Raw genomic sequence first — 21,143 nt, 5'->3', positions numbered from 1 at the left:
CAGTTTACGTGACCTGTTCTGAATGATAATAATAGCCTTTATTTATCCAGGATAACACAGATTAGCATATAGCTAGTTTCCATTGTGGTCCTAAAGAAGGGGATTCTGTCAAGATTCCCCCTATATACATGTAATACACGTAGTCTATATTGATTATTCCCAAATTCCAAGTAAATTTTAATCCCTTTCTGTACAAGTTGCTTCACCCATGAGGAACCATGATGCAAAACAAACTGCTAATCAGGAATCTGTTGGTCATGGGAAGAATTTCACCCCCTCCCCAGATTTTCATCCCCTCCCCAAAATTTCACCCCCTCCGTAGAATTTCACCCCCTATCCAAAATTTCACACCCTCCCCAGAATTTTGCCCCCTCCCCAGAATTTCCCACGAGATACTTTGAATCCGTATTGCGGCCACCTACCCCATGGACATTGAAGAAACTTGAACATTACTACCTTACGATGTCTGACATTGAAGAAACTTGAACATTACTACCTTACGATGTCTGTATACTTGAAAACATGACTAAACCGCTGCTCTGTAGAATGATATTTTTAAAGATTTCCTCCTTCATATTCTTATTTAAAATGTTAGTCCCCTGTTTAGGCCCATCCTGCCCACCGGGAGAATGATATGAAAATTGAATCTGCACATACATGTATCAATGTGGTTACTCACGGACCTCTTACTCACGATAAAAAGTTTGATCCCCTCCCTATTGTGGCCCCGCCCTAACTCATCAGGGGGCATCGATTTCAATAAATCTGAATCTGAACTACTTGGGGATACTTGCCTGTTAACATGACTAATAATAGTATAGCTGTTTATAAAGAAAAGACTGACTCTTAATTGTTCAGTGTATGGTTAAATGTAAAAATGTGAGCTTCTATTGTGGCCCCAAACCTACCCTGGGGGGGGGGGGGGGGGCACAAATTCAGCAAACTTACATCTGAACTACCATAAAATGTTTACTTATCAAAATGAATAATCATGACTCTGTTGCTCTTGACAGAAATGTTTCAATTTTTCACCTTAATTTTGTTCCTTTACTTCGGCCATGAATTGCAAACTTGAATCTACACTATCTAAGGATGTTTGCATACCTATATATAGCCATTCTGTTCTGGAGAAGATTTTAAGAATAATTTTAATTAAATCGATGAGAACAATAATTGATTTGATGAGCGCATCTGAGTGAATGTGATGGAATTATTGCTCGTACAATTGCAATTGGTACTCGGTATAAATGATTCTTTAATTCAATTGAATATATCTTTAATTATTTACAATGCATTTGTATGAGGGGTTAACGTGCGCATCAATTCTTTTAAAGATTATTTAACGTCCCTTCACTCTGAAGGGTATTGATGAAGATATGCCAAGGTTGGTCACGCCTACTGAAGGGTATTGGTGACGCCCTGCTAGGGTTAGCCACTCCCACTGAAGGGTATTGATCACGTATGTGACGCTGAGTTGTTTTGTACACTGTAGGGGCCATACCACCTTCGTTAGCCAAGGGTTTACGATCCGCTCCGCTTTTCTACAAACCCTTGGCAGATTTAGTGCGATTTTCGTAGCCTCAACTTTCAGCATATGATTGGACACAGGGAAAGTCCACTGCTCAATCAGAGAACGTGTTACGTTAGATCACGTGTAAAACAAAGGAATTCAAATACCTACAACTGTCACTCGGCCGTGCAACAAATACTTATATCAAAACCAATGAAGCCACGTGCGCAATTCAAAATCGTATTTTCGTAAAGAAGTGCATTTTATTTACTACAGTACCGTACCATAAGTTTAATATCAAACATCTCTTATAATTCGTTGTTTTTATGTTCTATCCCAGATTTAGACAGTTGCGTCAGAGCTACATGTATTTTCCTCAATTTGGAATCCACCTTACACACGTGGAGTTACCGTAGTTTTTAGACGTAGATTCAATGACTACATATATTTCATGGGTTCACACATGTTTATTTTCTAAATAATATTCTCACTGATTTCTTTTTCAAGTCTGCAATTAAGAGATAGTTAAATTTATTATTTTGAATGATTTGCATCTCACATTGCGTTACTCTCTGAGCGCAGCCATTTTCTAAACAACTTTTAAACAGTAGCTGAAACACGCATTTTCATTTGATAAGCATGATGTAATCCAAACAGGATTGTTTTCTTCCATCCGCTAGAGCGCGCCACTCAAACCTACGAAAATTGCACTATAAATCTGCTAAGGGTTTGTAGAGAAGCGGAGCGGATCGTAAACCCTTGGCTAACGAAGATGGGGCCAGACCTCCTTTTTAAGAATATAAGTTGAAAAGGCAAATTAATGTTTAAGAGCAGACGTCATGTAATTAAATACATCTTAATTATTCGTCTTCATTTGCTGAATCAGAGATAATTCCGAGTGTTCCGACTTCTGGAACCCACCCATCAAACGATTTGTTAATTACAAACTTTTCCTGGGGGGGGTGGGGGGTGGGGGGGGGGGTTGTTCCCTCGACTCCCACCAGCTAGAACAATGAACAATTGCATGCGCTCCGTGTACAGGCATATGTAAACCTCATTTACGATCAAAACTAAAGGAAACTTTCATGGAACGACGATTGTTTTAGCTGGGAACATATCCATCGAAAATGATGAATGTTCTACTCCCTAAACAATGCTGGAGGTGTAAAATTGGTTTCAAAATAGTCGTAAAGCTAGTCTGGAAGAGAGCAATTTGGCCCTCTGTGGCCTCTATAACTAAACACAACCCGCCTACCTGGCCCCAGGCAACTTTGACTGGACCTGCTCTAGAATTCAATCTTTTTAGTCACCCAGCTTGTCCTTCACAATTGATGAGGCGTCTGAATATATAGATATTCCAAGTTCACATGATTTCTAGACCCACACTCCCTTTCAGCCACCCCACCCCCTTTATTACGCAAAACAAATATCTTCGATAATATGTGTACTACGTTTATGTTTCCCAGTCCATTTTACGCTTTTGTCAAACTTTTAATTACACGGGTTTACTGAATGAAGTGTATACATCATATTAAATCCAGAAACCATGCTGAACTTTAAAAAAGTTTGATAACAGCACAGAATGATACATTAAAGTAGATAAAATAAACACATATTAACAGGAGATATCTCGTAATAGATTTATTTTGCACAATAAATAGGTGGCGTGGATCAAAGGGTGTGTGGGTATAAACGTCGGGTGCTTGTGAGCTCGGGGTGTACGGTCTTTGAAACATTAAAGCAAAACTTTGTTTCTGAAATAAGACTCCATTACGTAAACTGAGACTGGCCTAATTCAAAGTTTACGCCTGCCTCCATTACCGTAAAGTGAGACTGGTCTGATTCATGAAATATTCATATTTATAAGTCAATACATAGAAAATCTTATTTTGGACATCACTCTGTTCCGTTTTTAGTTCAAGGTCATGGGCTCTGTTCAAGATGAAGGTCAAAACAATGTATCATATATACAGCGTAATATCATTGAACTCGAGTTGAATGATGTTGATCCGAGTTAATTACTAATTATAATCAGGCATTTGTACCGTCCACTGTTTCTTTGAAGAGTATGGAGATATAAAACGACCCCATTAAAATCTCCACTTGTGACTACTGCGTGCATTATATGATGAACCCTATCGTCATGACATTGTATATATCTAATATTCCACTAGTGACTACTGCGTGCATTATATGATGAACTCTATCGTCATGACATTGTATATATCTAATATTCCACTAGTGACTACTGCGTGCATTATATGATGAACCCTATCGTCATGACATTGTATATATCTAATATTTATTTATCTATTGCTTTTGATAAATACGCTATGATAAAAAAGCTACACACTCCGTGTTTTAATTGCCTTTTATTCTCCTCAATGTTCCATCCTCAAGTTGAGAAACTTTCTTCTGATAGTATACAAAATATACTTATTCTATGCACTCAATTTAATATGCATATGTTATCATTCCTATGTGGTATAAAGTGTTAGCACATTGTATGTACAATTTATGAAGGGAAAACATTATAGACTTTATTGCTAAGAGTAAATACACACACGTTCCTATGGGTCTTTCCTGTTCATTATTTATGTCAACTCTCATCGTAGTACGTGTATATTCACGAAATTAACAGCGAAATTTGTTAAGTCCATTCATTCTCCAGTATATAATACATATTGTAATGAATTTCACGAGTGATACTCTGCCTGCATATGGAAATATTGCCACTAAACACATCAAATATTTGAAAATCCTAACTTTAATATCGCTACCTAGTTTTCTTTCTAGTTGCTGTGACAACATTCTTTTTCGATAAATGTCTGCTTTTTATCATGTCGGCGGCCTTTTCCGCCATCATTATAGAGGGCGCTGTGAGGTCAGGTGACACAAGAGTCGGCATCACAGAGGAATCAACAACCCTCAACCGATCGATACCCTTCACCCTGTAAGAAGAAAGTAAAATTTATTAATGTCAGGCTATTTTCGCCCCGTGTTATTTTGGTGCAAACGCATATACAGTGAAATATGATTTCGTGACGTTTAAAATCTGTACTGAGTCTCTATTTGCCTCGCCTTCTGTGGATTTTAGCAACCCGACAAACCTAATAAGTGTTTTGTTTTGTGGTGTACCAAAATGCTTAAAATGTAAAGAGGTATAAGAAAGAAATACGATTATAAAGACGCTCGAGAGCCAATTTGACGTCTAAATTTTTCAACGTGGGGATCCGGGTTAGAATAGGTCCTCTATATGGGTCGGACCTCGGCAACAAACACCTAGGCCCCGGATCACAGTAGGTGTGACACGATAAAGATCTATCCGTGTTCAAAGCTGTGAGGCCGAGCATAGGCCTAAAGTTTGCAGCCCTTCACCGCCATTATTGATGTCTCTATACGAGTGAAACATTCTCGAAATTTAGACGACATCACGTGATGCATTTTAAAATCCAATGACGGAACATCATTCTAGTCCGAGGCAAAACAAAAACTATTAAGATAGCCCATTCCAAGCAAGAGCGTGGAACGTGCAAGATATTCTAAAGTACCTGAATAACCAGGTAAGCGATTTTTTATAGTATGGGGACGCTCACTCCTCCTAGGCATCTGATCCCGCTCACTCCTCATAGGCACCTGATCCCACTCACTCCTCATAGGCACCTGATCCCACTCACTCCTCCTAGGCACCTGATCCCACTCACTCCACCTCGGCACCTGATCCCGCTCACTCCTCCTAGGCACCTGATCCCGCTCACTCCTCCCACGCACCTGATCCTGCTCACTCCACCTAGGCACCTGATCCCACCTCTTATATGTCCAGGGGTCCGTATTTGCCCAAATTCCTTATAGGAGTTATGAGACTGATCACTGTTCGTTATCTTCACCGTTTCATTCATAAACTTTGCCTGACAATTTTTCCGGGAATGAATATAAGGGTCAAATTCAAAGAATTGTCAAAGGGATTTGCGACTCAAGACGGTACTTAGTCCGTCCTTAAAGAGTAATGAGACTGCAGAATCTAAAACAGTAGTACACATAATATTGAACTTTTTGGTCGATAATTTTCAACCAAATACGGTGCAGTCACTGTAATCTCCCACCTCCTCTAGATCCGCCACTGAATTACAAATCATAACGAAGAAAAATTCGTAAATATAAATTTGCGCTACAATTTCCTACTGTGAAATACGACATCCTCAAGTATAACAGTGATATGTTGGTCCCGGGTAAGTACACGAATCAGATATCCCTACTGCGGATACAAGGGTAGAGTGTGGAGCGGATCTAAAATCAGATCATACCTCAGTCTGTGATCCACCACTGTAGTGTTATCCTTTGCAGACCCCATCTTACATCCGCCGATCAGATTATTCCCTGGCACCGCTAGATGGCGGACTAAGCACTCTAAATAGCTATCCGAGTTGAGTTTCTCTTTGGAACATTTAGGAAATGGTGAGTACGGGGGCCTGACTTGTAAGCGTGTGAACGCTTTAGTCTTCATTAGTTTAAAGTAAAATCTTAGACCTGTAAAAATAGATAAAGAGAACTGTTACTGAATAGTGTACAGATTGCTTGTATGGCCACAAAAAAATGTGTGTGGATTCTATTGTAATGTATGGTTGGTTTTTTTTTTCAGAAATAGGGTATAATAGGTACATATAGGTCGGAATCTTATTTTAAATCTTATTATCTATGGACGAATCATTAAAAAAAATCTATAGAGGTCTGTGACCCAGTGACTAACATGATGCTATGATGCTGAAAATGTTACTCAAAACATTTTGACGTAATTTAAGACTATATATATTTAAACATTTTCTAGCGTCATCAACATGTACATCAACATACTGGCGTTGCCAAGGGTAGATAATTTGATCACGATAACTGGGTTCATTCAAGCTTAATAGTCAAAGAGTCAGGGATCGAAAAATAAAGTAGATAAGAAACCACGCAGTTATTATTTTTTATCTTAATTTTGTTAGAAATTTTTAGTTTTCTATTCATATACATCTTTCTTAAAAAACAGCAATGTTCTCATGTTTCTGAACAAAGACCACCTTGGATGAGACTAGCGACGTCATCATGATGTTCCAGATATTCTGGATCTACATCCGGGGGATCAAATGGATTTGTGCTGCGAATCTTCAGTGTTCCGCTGCTCTTTGGTTCCAGGGGCTGAATCAGGAAGGTAACTCCCTCCGTGGAATTCGGTTTTCCGTTTCTGACAGGTGTCAGATCTTTTCGTACCTACAAATTCGATAAGAATACGGACTTAGATTGGAAATGGATGATAGTAAGTTCTCTTGATCATTATGGTCATTTATGTTTGGAATACCTCCCGCAAACATTACTCATTAATGACGAAGTAGAGGGGGAGTTTGAAATCAATGTTTTAGTATGTTAAAAAAGAATAGACTTTATTACACATTGGTGTCTTTTAATTTTTTCTTTAGTTGAATGTTTGCTTATCAATTGGTAATAATCTACCTACATTTGTTTCATACCCATAATCCATTGCTGACCAGAGTTCCGGTATCGTTGCCAGGAAACTAATCAATATGTCTGCCTGATTCGTTTTATTTTGCTTTACTTCCACTAGTGAGTGACCAACAATGGCGCCGTTGGATGATAAGGGACCTATAAAGATTTCATAGAAAGCAACAAATAAAAATGGCAAAAACGAAACTGAATGATCTATTTCAGAAAATCATTCTGATTAGAAATACTAAGGGTATATGTAAATATGATGCCAAATTTGGAACAGCATTTATAAATATACGATAAAAATCTTTTTTTAAGTAATGTTAGAAATGTCTTTTGTTTTGAGTTGTTTATTAAAGTTCTGTACAACATCTACCTCCTCCAAACGCTTTGTATTTTAGTTTGGCCAGGATGCTGGTTGACCTTGGGTAGGTCACAGTCAGAGATTCATTGATGGAGCCCCGGATTGGGAACATCACGTGATCTTGGATAAACCCTCCAACCGGAAGATCCGCGTGAACCGTTATCTGTTTGATAAATGAATGAGCAGTGTCTTAATTTCAGGCTCACTGTGGTCGTCGTTCTGAACCAATGAATGAGCAGTGTCTTAATTTCAGGCTCACTGTGGCCGTCGTTCTGAACCAATGAATGAGCAGTGTCTTAATTTCAGGCTCACTGTGGCCGTCGTTCTGAACCAATGAATGAGCAGTGTCTTAATCTCAGGCTCACTGTGGCCGTCGTTCTGAACCAATGAATGAGCAGTGTCTTAATTTCAGGCTCACTGTGGCCGTCGTTCTGAACCATTGACTTGTTGGATTTAACAGCTGACAAAATAGGTCATAATAGAACACTTCTTTTAATTTTGTCAACGTTTTTATCATTCTTATTTTTTTCAAATTTTGATGACTTAAAAACAGCATACATATTGGCAGGTTAGTGCTTTTTCCAACTCTGTTTGCTGGAACCAACCACATTCATGACATATCGTCTTTTGAGACGTGTTTTGTCAGCTGTCACATTCTAAACGTCATTGATTCAGATCGATCGTGGTGATCCTGGAATTACTCTAACAAAACGTCACAATCGTCATACGTGAGACATAGATATCTTATGTCTCGGAGATAGACTTCACTAAGAGAACAGACAACGCATGGGATAAATATAGAATTCGAGCAAATACTGAAACAAGTTAATGGAAACTACTAATGAAAAGAATGTAACCAGTAATAACAATGACTCGTGTCTGCTCTGACTAAATGTAAGTTACAAAATACTATGACTAACATTAACCCACATTCCAATCCTTTATTTCAGTATTTGATATCTAGGCTCTGTGGCCATGAAAATTAAGGATACTTTCGATCTAAATTGCACTGTTTGGTTACATGTCCCTTTTCGCTGTATGTCCCTTTCATAAAGTGAGACCGAGACTTGTCTTAAACTTTCTAGTCAAGTGAGACTGAGACTTGTCTTAAACTTTCTAGTCAAGTGAGACTGAGACTTGTCTTAAACTTTCTAGTCAAGGCCTGTAACAGAAAGTTACAGTCATTCTCCTTCACCTTGTGTTCCTGTAGGTGGTCCCTCGGTCCGACTCCCGACAAGAGCAGGATGTGGGGGGAGCTTATAGGCCCGGCGGCCAGGGTTACCTCTTTAGTGGCCCCCACCACCTGCCGCCTGCCATTCTGTAGGTACTCAACACCCACCGCCTTACCATTAGAAATCAGCACCTGAAATTGGAGTACCGATGGATCATTTATACATCCACGAAATGTGAAGATGATGAACAGTGATCAATCTCATAACTCCTATAAGCAATACAAAATAGACAGTTGGGCAAACACGGACCCCTGGGGACTCCAGAGGTGGGATCGTGTGCCAAGAAGGAGTAAACATTCCCTGTCGACCGGTCACACCAACCGTGAGCCCTATATCTTGATCAGGTAAATGGAGTCATTCGTAGTCAAAATCAGTGTGCCAAGAACGACCTAACAATCGGTATGAAACATGTCAGATAGCATTTAACCCAATGATAGGTTGTATTGATGAACTAGATCGTTATAACGACCATAGAATTTGCGAAATGCTGACTTCAATCGAGACCGTTGAAACCCCTGTACCATCATCTGTACCACGATGACGTCGGTGGCCGAGTGGTAAGGCCGTCAGACTCTCGACCGAAAGGTCGTGGGTTCGAGTCCTGGCCGCGGCAGGGCTGACGTTGTGTCCTTGGGAAAGGCACTTTACATGAATTTCCTCACTCCACCCAAGCGTAAAAGGGGTACCTGGCTATAGACAGTGAAAGATATTGTTAGAATGTTAGTGCTCTAGCGCTTGTAATGGCAGCTTGCACTGTATGCTTCCTAGGAGGCTGAGGAAGTTCTAGATTGATATAAGGTCTGCCGGGGTAATAATGTACATTGATTATTGTAAAACGCTTTGAGCAGCATACGCTGGAAAAGGCGCTATATAAAACCAATTATTATTATTATTATTATCAACTTGTTTGTCCGTAGCTTGCCATACGCAGAACAAGCTCTTATGTATCGAATCAGTTAAGAGATATAAACACCATTTGCAATTGCTACATGAATATGGGAAGTTGACGATGAGAGAAGCTGAAATCATCCCGTTTGTCATACAGTTGAGCTGTCAGTTTGCCGTCAATGTTTACTTTCAATAAAATATCCAAGAATGAAGCAGAAGTGGATGACTCTGTGGTGTCTTTTATTTCGAGCTCACAGGGATATATCGAATCGAATATGAATGAAGTTATTGTTGTTTAAACTAAACAAAACGTCGTCGATATATCTAAATGTCAAATTGAAGGCCACAGCAAGAGATTTCTTCTTCGCACGTAGAAGTTTTTGAATAAATTATGCTTCATATGAATATAAAACAGGTCAGCTAATAAAGGAGCACAATTCGTGCTCATGGGAATTCCACCAGACTGTTGGAAGACCTAATGACCAAAGACCACGAAGTTATTGTTAATGAGGAACTTTAGCATATTTTCATTTCAACTTCACAGTACTTGTGCATGGAATTGAAGTGGTGTTTAAGAAAGTAATTTTTTGGATGGCTGATCACTAGATATGAATATTTTCATTTCCATTTTTGTTGAAGAAGCAACTGTCTATGATGTCAAAAAGTCTAGTTTTTAATTTATCGAGAGGAATGGTCGTGTAAAGTGTTGAAAAGTCACAGGTTTTGATGTTATTGATTTGGGGAAAGTTTTGCGATTTCAAGTTTACTAAAAGTTCTTTAGAATGTTTTTAAGAATCCACATTTGATTAACACCACGTCTGACATATGTGGTCGCATAGTAAGTTTGAAGTTTCTCCTTCACAGCTGTTAATATTTTCGTGAAGAACAATGAGAGGGGCTTGGTAGAGCACTTACTGGATCCAGCAAAGTATCTTTGCTTGTAAGGGTATTTAGATAGTTTAGGAATCCAGGATAGGTACGGTAACTCATATTCATCCGACCCATTGATCATGACTGGGGTATTAATTGTATCTTAAACTGAAGCATGGTTTTGAAGAATTCCATATGTATTTTGAAAGGTCAGTTGGAGTATAAGTAAGATTACAAAAGTTCGTTTAAAATACAGTTGTAATAATGAGCCTTACAAACAGAGACAATGTTATTACAAGTTTTTCATCTGGAACCAAAACATATTCCTCATGTAACCTACCTAATCATTTTATCCCTTCTGGTTTACTAAACACAGAAGGATAGATGGTACGTACTTTTGTTTTAATATGTCTAATGCGGGATTTTAATATTCCTCTTCTGCTTTGAACCCATGTAGATGTATTTATTCAATACATCTAACGTAAAACTTATACGATACCAATTTTGATGCACCAGATGCGCATTTCGACAAATAATGTTTCTTCAGTGATGCTCAAGCCGAAATTTGGAAATTCGAAATGACAAAAACATTGTAAGAGCTAAAAGGAAACGTCAATTTCTCTGTTGAGTTTGTCCAACCATCTATTTTGTGTCGCTTGTGGGATTTATGAGATTGATCAGTGTTCATTATCTTCACCTTTCACCTTTTTGACAATTGCTCTGAATTTCCTTCCCAGTACAAAAGTTCCTTACGTGACAATATGTGTTTCTTTTACATTATAAGCCTTTGTGAAATATCTATATATCAGAATGTATCGTTTCATGTATAAACTTTTATCACGTCACAATATGAGGCAATTCGCAAACTCTGTCCCGCGACTAGATGAATATATGCGTATAGTTTCCTGTACAAACCTTTGTCACGTGACTATATAGGGCTATGTGCAGGTTGGTCCTGTCCATGGCTGGCGATAGGTAAGTACCGGAAGTGCTTACTCGCCTGGCGCGGTCCTTCATCGTGGGATTGGAACAGAATCCTGAAAACAGAGACCATCATCAGCCTATGTAGAGCTATTTCGGAAGACCTTGAAAGAATTTGTTTAATGACATTTCATTTAGCAATTAGCTGAAATCGATGTATAAATAGTGGATATCTATGTTTTCTTAAGTGTAGCATGGTCTTTCGCTATAACACAGATGAGTTTCCATGAAAGGTTTACACTTTCCTTTGATAATTCTGCATTACGATACTCACCTATGAAGTCTTTGCCGTTGCAGTCGGTAGCTTTATACCCTAGTGTTTCTGAGGCCCTCTGATAAACATCATGAAGAAGTGGGTGGTCCTGAGATCCGTCGCTGATCACTACAGGGCCTTTCGTGGAATGATATGCTGGTCATACAAAAATCGGTAAACTGAATGGAGTCTCTATGGGCAACCAATCAACAGATTCTTTCCAAAGTTTTAATTCTTAATATACATAAATCACTGTGTACGCCATTCATTGAGTCGAACTACCTAGCTGAGTATTCAACAAGGTGCGTATTCAACAAATGACTTACATAAATACTATATTGAATCTAATAGTCAAAAATATTCAAAATAAATCATGCATAGATACCCGAAGTTTGGAATTTTTCGATACAAAAGTTTTCTAGCTTGAGGAAGTACGGAATGACGTCTCTAAAACCCCAGCCCGAGGCTCCGGAGCTCTCCCAGGAGTTATAGCTGCCACTACTTCCGCGTAAGTATACCATGCTATTTATAGAACTGCCCCCTCCCAGCACCCGGCCCATGTTGTAACGCCCTCTCTGTAAATCATGACAACAAAAGCAAGTCTTACCAACTACAATATTTTTAGTTCTTAACTCTTTATTTCAACTATTTGTGCCAGAAATGAGCCTTTTTTAATTTAATTGTTTTATTTGCTTTTTTTTTTTTTTTTTTTTTTTTTTTTTTTTAAAGAAGAGATTCTTTTATATAACCACGAGGGAAGATTTTCATAGATAGTTAGCGAGCTTTTTCTTGCCTCATTATTATACATTGTAAAACAAAGGATTGCTCATTTTATTTGAAATTGGTGGTCATTAGTTATTGCTTGTTATATCAGAACGTTGCTTGCTACGACATATTATAACCTGGTTCCCTTTCCCTGCTATATGCTCCGTGTCTACTGCATTTAGTCAGGGCGCCAGGGAACCAGACTACCACCTGTAGATAGTTAATCCACGGGAAATTCGAACTCCATATATGGTACACATCGACTGCTTTTTGCATTACATAAGGCGTTCTCAGTCCATTAGAAACATTCATTCAAGGTAATTTCATATGCAATCTTAAATGTCTATAACAGGAAGGGGGAGAATGTAACAGGTCAGACTGGGTTCGATTTCCGGTCCAGTCATAAATTTTCTCCTTCCCTGAACCCGTCTGACCGCTACATCTCAGGATCATATGATTATCTAACCTTCCCCGTTAAAGATTTGAAGGCGTGTTGTTGTGGAGTAGAAGTGAACTTCCAGTCATTTTCCACTTTTCGCTCCAGTGAGGAGAGAAGTGGTACCCGAAGCTCGGGATCGGAATCCAAACCTCCGGCTTCCAGGAGAAGGACTGTAACATCGGGAGATTCCGAAAGGCGGCTGGCCAACACCGAACCCGAGATACCACCCCCAACTGAGAAATATACATACATTCATATATTTTACAAATGATTATCAGATTCCGGCGACAGGAATTATGAAATTCTTAACACAAAATATCGCTAGCAAATCAAAATCATTTAAAGACACAATAATAATGATTTTAAAAAAATGAGCAAATAACAAAACAAAATTCACTTTCAAAATGGTTTACCTATAACGAAATCATAGGTGGCGTTGACTCTGTCTGTGAGGGCCGCTTTCGATTTGGATCCATTAAAGTACAAGAACGCCAGCACGGCAGACATTAATCCCAGCCCCAACCACCAAATTAAGGACCGCCTATAATATCACATAGCCAATCAGATTGTAATGCTAGTCCAACCCTCCGTATTACTCCATACGCCACACACACAATAATACAGACCCAAACAGATTAGTCTGCTAACATTATACAAATCCTGGAGATGAAGAAGAATTCACACTAAACAGGAAGAGAGACATAATAATGTAAGGTGAAGATAACAAACAGTGATCAATGTAAGGTGAAGATAACAAACAGTGATCAATGTAAGGTGAAGATAACGAACGGTGATCAATGTAAGGTGAAGATAACGAACGGTGATTAATGTAAGGTGAAGATAACGAACGGTGATTAATGTAAGGTGAAGATAACGAACGGTGATCAATCTAAGAAATACAAAATAAAGAATTGGACAAACAAGGACCCCTGGACACACCTGAGGTGGCATCAGATGCCTAGAAGGAGTTAGCATCCTATGTCGACCGTTCACACCCGCCATGAGCCCTGTGTTTTGATCGGGTAAACAGAGTAATCCGTAGTCAAAATCAGTATTCCACGAAAGGACTAACAATCGGTATGAGACAGCATTTGACCCAATCATAGGTTATATTGACAAACTAGATCATAATAACGACCATGGAATGTTGAAACCCCTGTATCATCAACTTGTTAGTCAGTAGACTGTCTCGATTCAAAAACTGATCATACGCAGAACAAGCTTTTGTGTATCGAATCAACTGAGAGATATAAACACCATATGCAGGTGATAATGGAATGTTGCTACATAGATATGGGAAGGTGACGATGGAGAAGTTGAAATAATCCCATTTGTCATAAATGAGTTGTTAGTTTGCCAATTACAATGTATATTAATTTTCAATATAATATAACAGTACCGTAAGCTAAAATGAAATGCTTCAAAATTAAAACGTTGTTAGGTAGATCCCTGGGTCGGTGAAACACGCACGCGCGAAAATTTAAAGGAATACATCAATTTTTGAAATAAATGAAATAGAATAAAATTATCCAGGGAAAATGTCCCTTAATTTCCACAAGTCGATTACAGACATCAAAATTTCCCTCCAAAATGAACGTTCCTTTCCGTAAAGAAATCATTTGTGTCAGAATCGTTCACTGTGACCTTGAAATACCTCTTCTGTACCTACATCTGAATTATCGCTGTCTGTAGCAGTGTGTAGACAGGGTTTATCATCAGTAGGCAGTCATACATCTGAGGAAGGAACTCTATTGACGGAACCACGTCAGATTGAACACCCCTGGTCTTTTCTTAGATTAAGTTTATTGTGAACAATTTTCTTGTATACATGTTTTATTCTGCCTTGTAGTTTCCACCTGTCAGGAAACTTTAGAACTCTAGAGTTGTTTATAAGTATATACACACTCTCCTCTCTGTAAAGCTTTCAGATTCATAAACCAACTTGAACGCCTTACATTGTATTATGAGATTATGAGAGAGAGAGAGAGAGGGAGAGAGAGAGAGGGAGAGGGAGAGAGAGAGAGAGGGAGAGAGAGAGAGAGAGAGAGAGAGAGAGAGAGAGAGAGAGAGAGAGGGGGGGAGGGGGGGTAAACAACTTAGGTATATAAAATATGCATATCTTTAAATGATATTGAATAATGATTTTTGAAGCTGTGTTCTTAGCCCGTTTCAGATAAGTATCGCCATTTACCTTGCTTAGAACGTTGTTAGTGAATTTAAAATTGATAAATTTGATAAATAGAAACTATTTGTAAGTTTCGCTTTACAAATAAACAAAATGATAATGATAATAAATCGCTGAATAAAATAATATATGAGGTCATCAATCATGTAATTCTGATGTAGAATACATATAGAGATGTCGATTCTGCACTTTCGGTGTAGTAGAAGTACTCACTATGATTTATTCAATCATACACACGATAAGCATACCAAACAGGAGGGGTATTCCGGACTGTAACACGGAGTCCGATTATGATGCAGAAAAAATAACAATGTTACACGTCATGACGTTTCAGTAGAATTTTTAAAAGTGGACGAAAAATGGCAAACAAAATCATAGAAGTCATTAAAAGATAAATTTGAAATTGAATTTTTTTTCAAAGGTAATAAAATTAGCAAACATGAGTGTTGGGAAAATAATTTTCTTTTTCTTGTCCATGCAAACAGACAGAAAGATGTTCATACATACTGATTATGATGCAAATTAAACAGAATTGGAAATGAATCAATGGTATATATAATATAGGATGGAATTTTAAGATTCTGTGAGATAAAGAAAAAAGTGTAACCTTGAAATGACCTTGACATAAACACCAGGAAATTTCTGTGTCTCAAAAGAATGTATGCATTCAATAGTTTTTGCATATAAGATGCGTCCAACCAACATATGACCTGGGGACAAACTTTGATAACTATTTCACAGTGCTATCCATGGGCATACCATTCTAAGCACAAAAATACACACACGATTTTGATCTCTCTTTTGGGGAAATAATTTCAATCTCAGCACCTCAATCCAAAAAGACTAAATGTCTGCCTTCTATTCTATGAAAATTGAATCTTTCACGAGTTTCTTGATTAGCCTATGATAATGAAGAAGTGCATTTTACGGAACTCTACTGAGTGTAGTGTATGGAGGTTCTAAAATGTAAAATTCTTTTAAAATGGTACGAAACTTATCACACCACGCCCCATCTGTAGATTACAGCACTAGAACAGAATATTATCTGACGTTTAATCGTGCACATCGGTCAGAAGACACCCTGCACGCGCATGCACGTGCTTTGCTCGTTAACTTTGTTCCGCTACCTTAAATCATAATTACGGCGGCAGAAGGGGGTACGTGTTTGGTCACACTCCCGCGCGTCATGATGTACAGTTCTTGTAAATCACTGGGCGGATTTCCACTGATTGCTGGTTTTGAAATTGCAGTGGAATTCACCGTGATGGAAATACATGTAGGAGAGTCTGAATAGCACTGATTGTATTACAATCTATTTCAAACTACAGTCTGTGTATCAAACATGAAAATAGAGATGATTATTAGTTGTTACTTTCAGTCAATTATTATCGGCATTAGATAAGAAAAGATGAAACAGATAGTGAATTGATTGTGTAACGATAAGAGGTGCTCGTGGCGCGGAGTAAATGGTTAATGAAAGATAAGAGGATGTTGGATTAGGAGCGCTTTGATGTGAGGAGAGTGGCACGGCATGGTGCTGGGGCGAGGGGAGACGGATATTTGCGGGATCAGGACATTAGAGAGTACAGGGGCGGATTCACAGTGGCGGATTCAACATTTCCCTGTCTTCGCCTGAGATAACATTGCAGAGTTTCTCGTCACGTTCCATGTATTTGCCGGATTAAAGAACAACCCCATCCGAAAGTTTATTTAACAAATTATATTTTCTCTTTTTGATAAAGCAAAGTTTACTTTTGAAGAAAAGAAAAAACCCCGACTGATAACACAGGCAGAACTAAACAGTTACGGTAGCCTGATTCCTTAAATAAACATGACATAGGAAACAAATTTTAAGATTTTCTTTTAGTTTCTTTTAATTCGGTGGTAAGGGGAATTAACTATGACAATCGAAAGTTAACCTCTTTTCATTTCTGTTTTATAGACAAATACAATGTATAAGAATATGTACATGTCCCTGGAAAATGTTGAATCCGCCTCCTGATAGGCGCTGGGGCACAAGGAAAACGCATAATATACCGAGTGAAGAAATGCTTGATCCGCAAATGTCGCCTCTCGTGTACACGCCAGGTCCAGCTCGTGTCGTCCCACTCAATAATAAGCACGTATGACCGGTCACTCATTACGAAATGTGGCGGGAAAAAATGTGACCAAGTGATAATTCGAAAATGTGTGGTGTTCAGGTAATCTGGCACCTGTAAGCATCTTTCACTGTATATCACACCTGTCATTAAAAGAAGCAGAAACAGATAAGATGGAGTCCGGTGTTTTAGAATTATTACAGGCCGCGAGAGAGCGCGGTCTGTTCACATACGGGGTTTCAAACTGTACATGTACGATTTTCTGCGGAATCATCATTATTTCGTTTATGCAGGATTGAATATATTTAAAAAAATATTTTTTTAAATTAATGTAATACGTACTTAATTTGGGATTGAAGTTATTGTTACATATGCAATATAAGTCAAGCGTAAACATAAAAAATGTATTTGAAAAAAAAACCCAAAAAACCCAACACGCCATAAACTTCAAACATATATAGATGTACAGTATATATTCTATATAGTATGCCTTTTGAAATCTTTTCCTTTCAGTGTAGTTTGTTTGTATTCACTAATTTTGCCTAGCAAAGCAATTAATCAAATCTTCTATAAAGTATGACTTCACAACATTAAATCTTCGTCCTGAAGGCCAGTACAACATACAAATCGTCAGCTTGTTCCGATCAACAACAACAAAAATGATAATGATAAAAAAAAAAAAAAATGGATCCAAAAAAAAAAGATTTTTTTTAAGAACGATTTCTCTAGCTGACAGCTATTAACGTAAACAGTGTTTATACATTACCGGTTCATATTATTACTTATCTAAGGAATATTAATATAAATATCAAAACGATGTATAATTAAACTGCGAAAGTAAGCTTCATCCTGATACAATTTCTCCTTATATCACAGCTACTTCACACCTGATACAATTTCTCCTTATATCACAGCTACTTCACACCTGCGGTTTTCCTGATTTTCGCTGTTATTTGTATATATGCGGAATTTTATTAGAATTTTTTTACGGGAGCAGGTGTAGTGAAGATTTCGAGAATAACTCTGCTATGGCGAATCTTTTAAAAAATCATTATGCTTTACATTGATATCGTATTGGACAGAAATTGTGTATGAGATTGATCATTGTTCGTTATCTCCACCTTTTCATTGATCTATAGATACACGCACCGATAAGTTAATACGTGTTACATTGCAGGCCCGTTAGTGAATGGGGCGCGAGAAGTGCGTCAATTGTTCAATTAAAGTGTATGATTTTCTGACCTCTAATTATTTGTTTTATACCCATATGTTGACCCCCCCCCCCCCCCCCCGCACACATAACATTTACAGTTACGAAAGAAAAAAATGCACACAACACAATTTACAACCCGTTGATAAGTCATTACTACGTACGAGTAGGCCGATGTGTGCATAGTGTCGCTATAAAACTAAGCTTTTTTCATGACTGTTGTAGATACATGTAATATATGGTAACCGAAATCCTTAACGCTATCATCACAAGTAATGGCAATCAGATTGATAATGAATTGGTAGAGGGGGGGGGGGGTCAAACTTGTAAACATATGCCAAGTCTGTCAACGATCTGAAAACATTACCACGCTATGCTAACTATTTTCTTATCGGCCGACAGCTTCAGATCTAGTATCGTTTATACGGAATCTGGAGTGTGCGTCATCAAGTTTAGAACTGTGTATACTTCACTTTGAGCTAATTTTCCAACTCCGCGTACGCGCAATTTTATCTTTATTTCTTTTAATTGCCTGTTGAGAATTTGAAACATCTTTGCGTTCTCTGTACAATGAGAGGGGGAAACTTGTTTCCCGCCAGCTTTATAATCGAACTGTCGTTTTTAATTAACACTTTGTGTAAGCAATGCCCGTGCTTTTAATTAAATAATTACATAATGTTTTTGTCTTATTGACGGCCAAAAATAGATTGCTAAACCATGAAAGTATCGTATGGCAAATAAGATGGGTATAAATAATATTTTGGGTTGAAAAATTCCCGTGAATGAATATCAGATATATCTGAGCTTATGCGATGTTTTTAGAGGATGAGGATGCATATTGAGGATATACAATTAAAATATATAAAGTGTATGCAAATGAATTAAATACGAATAGTTATATACAAACAAATGTATATAGATGCAATTAGATTGTAGACAAATTAATAAAAGTAACCAACTTACCCCACTTCTCCGCTTTTCATTTCTCACACGAAAAATATTCACTTTTCACATTTTTGCGAAAACATTTTTTGTTTCTACAAGTAGGAAGGGGCTTCCACGCTCAGCGACGGACATGGCATAAATCACCGAGTGGTCACAGGGCACCCAGCCATCTGGAGCCGAACACTGCTGTTTATGATGTATCGAACTGACGTGCAAAATCGAATCAAGCACCACCGTACAAAAAAATCGCTTACACGCGCCCCGCTATCAATATCCAGAATTGCAGGTAATTTTTCCGGCAGCGCCGCAGAACGTTCAGTGAAGAAGAAATGATGGCTCGCCCGCGTGAGGCGGAAATACATTAGATACCGACACAGGAATTGTCTGCGGGTCTCTCTATTTCTACCACTTGTTAGAGTCCAACAACTTACGCAAACGTTTTACGTGATGTAAAGAGACTTTACCCCCATTCCAAAGAACACTAATTTATTATACATTGCTTCAATGCATTCACATTGTATCAACATGTATTCACATCAAATTAACATGTGTGTACATTATTTTCACAAGTATTGACATTATGTTCACCTGTGTTCAAATTATATTCAGATTCAGATTATGATAACATGCATTCACATTATATCAACATACGTACAGATTTCACATTATATTAACATATGCATCCACATTAATGTATTCATATTACATTCACCCTTAATCAGATTATATCTCACAACTGATTCGATACGCAAGAGCTTGTTATGCGTATGACCAGTTTTTAAATCAAGGGAGGCTACTGACCACAACAAGTTGATGTTACATGGGTTTCAACAGTCTCATTTAGTGGTGACCACTTCCCAAATTCTATGGTCGTTATAACGATTTAATTTTCGAATTTGACCTGTCATTGGGTCAATTACTGTCTGGCGTGTTTCATACCAATAGTTTTACAACCGTTCTTTACACACTGATTTTGACTGCGGATAACTCCGTTTACCTAGTCAGGATATAGGGCTCACGGTGGGTGTGACCGGTCGACAAGAGATGCTTACTACTCCTAGGCACCTGATCCCACCTATGGTATGTCCAGGGTCCGTGTTTATTCTCTATTTTGTATTCTTTAAAGGATTTATGAGATTGACCACTGTTCGTTATCTAAACCTTTACATTTTTATATCCCCACGTACTGACATTATATTTACAATTATTGTCATTATATTCACATGTATTCACATTATATTATATTCTTTTTCAAGAATTTATTGATGTGTAAACTCTGGACATTTTACTCACAAACTAAATAAAAGTGCGAAGCACTTTTATGTTAAATTTGCGAGTAAAATGTCCGGAGTTTACGCATCGATAAATTCTTCAAAAAGAATGTTTGGTTCTTATAATTCCAATTCATTCACTTTATTAACAATTGCAAAATTTTGAAAAGCTTCCCAGCACTATGTTGTTTGTTTTCAGGCGTGTATGAATACATCGCGTTTTCGGATTTATCGATGTGTAAACTCTTGTTCAGCTTTATTTTTGTCCAATCAAAACAATTGTAATAAATAACATTGGAATTATTCACATTCACATTATGTTCACATGTATTCACATTATGTTCACATATTTTTGTAGAACAATGAATATGTGTGTATATACGACACAGTAAACAAACTAATATAACACATCACGTGTAAAATACATGTATATTTAAATTATTATTCTAATTCGGTGATGCTAAGGCCAAGGAGTTCTGTTCCTTATTCAAACATTTTATAAACCATCGTCTTTTCATCTTCACTTTAACAAGTGTGATATATAAATGTATTCGTATACGATCTCTCGCTCCAAGGTTATTCTCCAAGATTATAGAATAGTCGCAGCTTTTCTTTCACATTCTTCTTGCATCATTCACCTGCAGCTC

The 21,143-nt window shown here is 37.8% G+C and overlaps 1 protein-coding gene across 2 annotated transcripts; it reads right to left on the bottom strand.

Annotated features, from left to right (window-relative positions):
• Positions 1-3,866: 3,866 nt before the first annotated feature.
• LOC125672708 (L-sorbose 1-dehydrogenase-like) lies at positions 3,867-19,580 on the bottom strand. Of its 2 annotated transcripts, XM_048908916.2 has the most exons (12): positions 19,244-19,580; positions 13,200-13,327; positions 12,814-13,019; positions 11,968-12,157; positions 11,604-11,738; positions 11,264-11,385; positions 8,554-8,721; positions 7,371-7,521; positions 7,005-7,150; positions 6,571-6,760; positions 5,815-6,037; positions 3,867-4,461 (listed from the first exon to the last, which is right to left on the bottom strand). In XM_048908916.2, exons 1-12 carry the CDS (start codon positions 19,261-19,263, stop codon positions 4,287-4,289), a joined length of 1,854 nt encoding a protein of 617 aa, XP_048764873.2. In that variant the 5' UTR covers positions 19,264-19,580; the 3' UTR covers positions 3,867-4,286. The 2 variants fall into 2 exon arrangements, with proteins under 2 accessions (XP_048764873.2, XP_056015394.1); XM_056159419.1 differs by lacking the exon at positions 5,815-6,037 and having other exon boundaries at positions 4,260-4,461; positions 19,244-19,565.
• Between the last annotated feature and the right edge of the window lie 1,563 nt (positions 19,581-21,143).

This window comes from Ostrea edulis, chromosome 3, assembly GCF_947568905.1.
Source record: "Ostrea edulis chromosome 3, xbOstEdul1.1, whole genome shotgun sequence".
NCBI lineage: Eukaryota > Metazoa > Mollusca > Bivalvia > Ostreida > Ostreidae > Ostrea > Ostrea edulis.
This window is presented reverse-complemented; position numbering and strand designations above follow the sequence as displayed.

Bases quoted from the DNA above. Each gene is read 5' to 3' on its own strand.
- LOC125672708 (XM_048908916.2), bottom strand. From the start codon at position 19,263: ATGAAAAGCGGAGAAGTGGG. The intron at 11,739-11,967 runs GTATCTATGCAT...TTGTATGACCAG, and splicing joins CGAAAAATTCCAAACTTCGG to CATATCATTCCACGAAAGGC. The intron at 6,761-7,004 runs GTAGGTAGATTA...TCGAATTTGTAG, and splicing joins ATTATGGGTATGAAACAAAT to GTACGAAAAGATCTGACACC.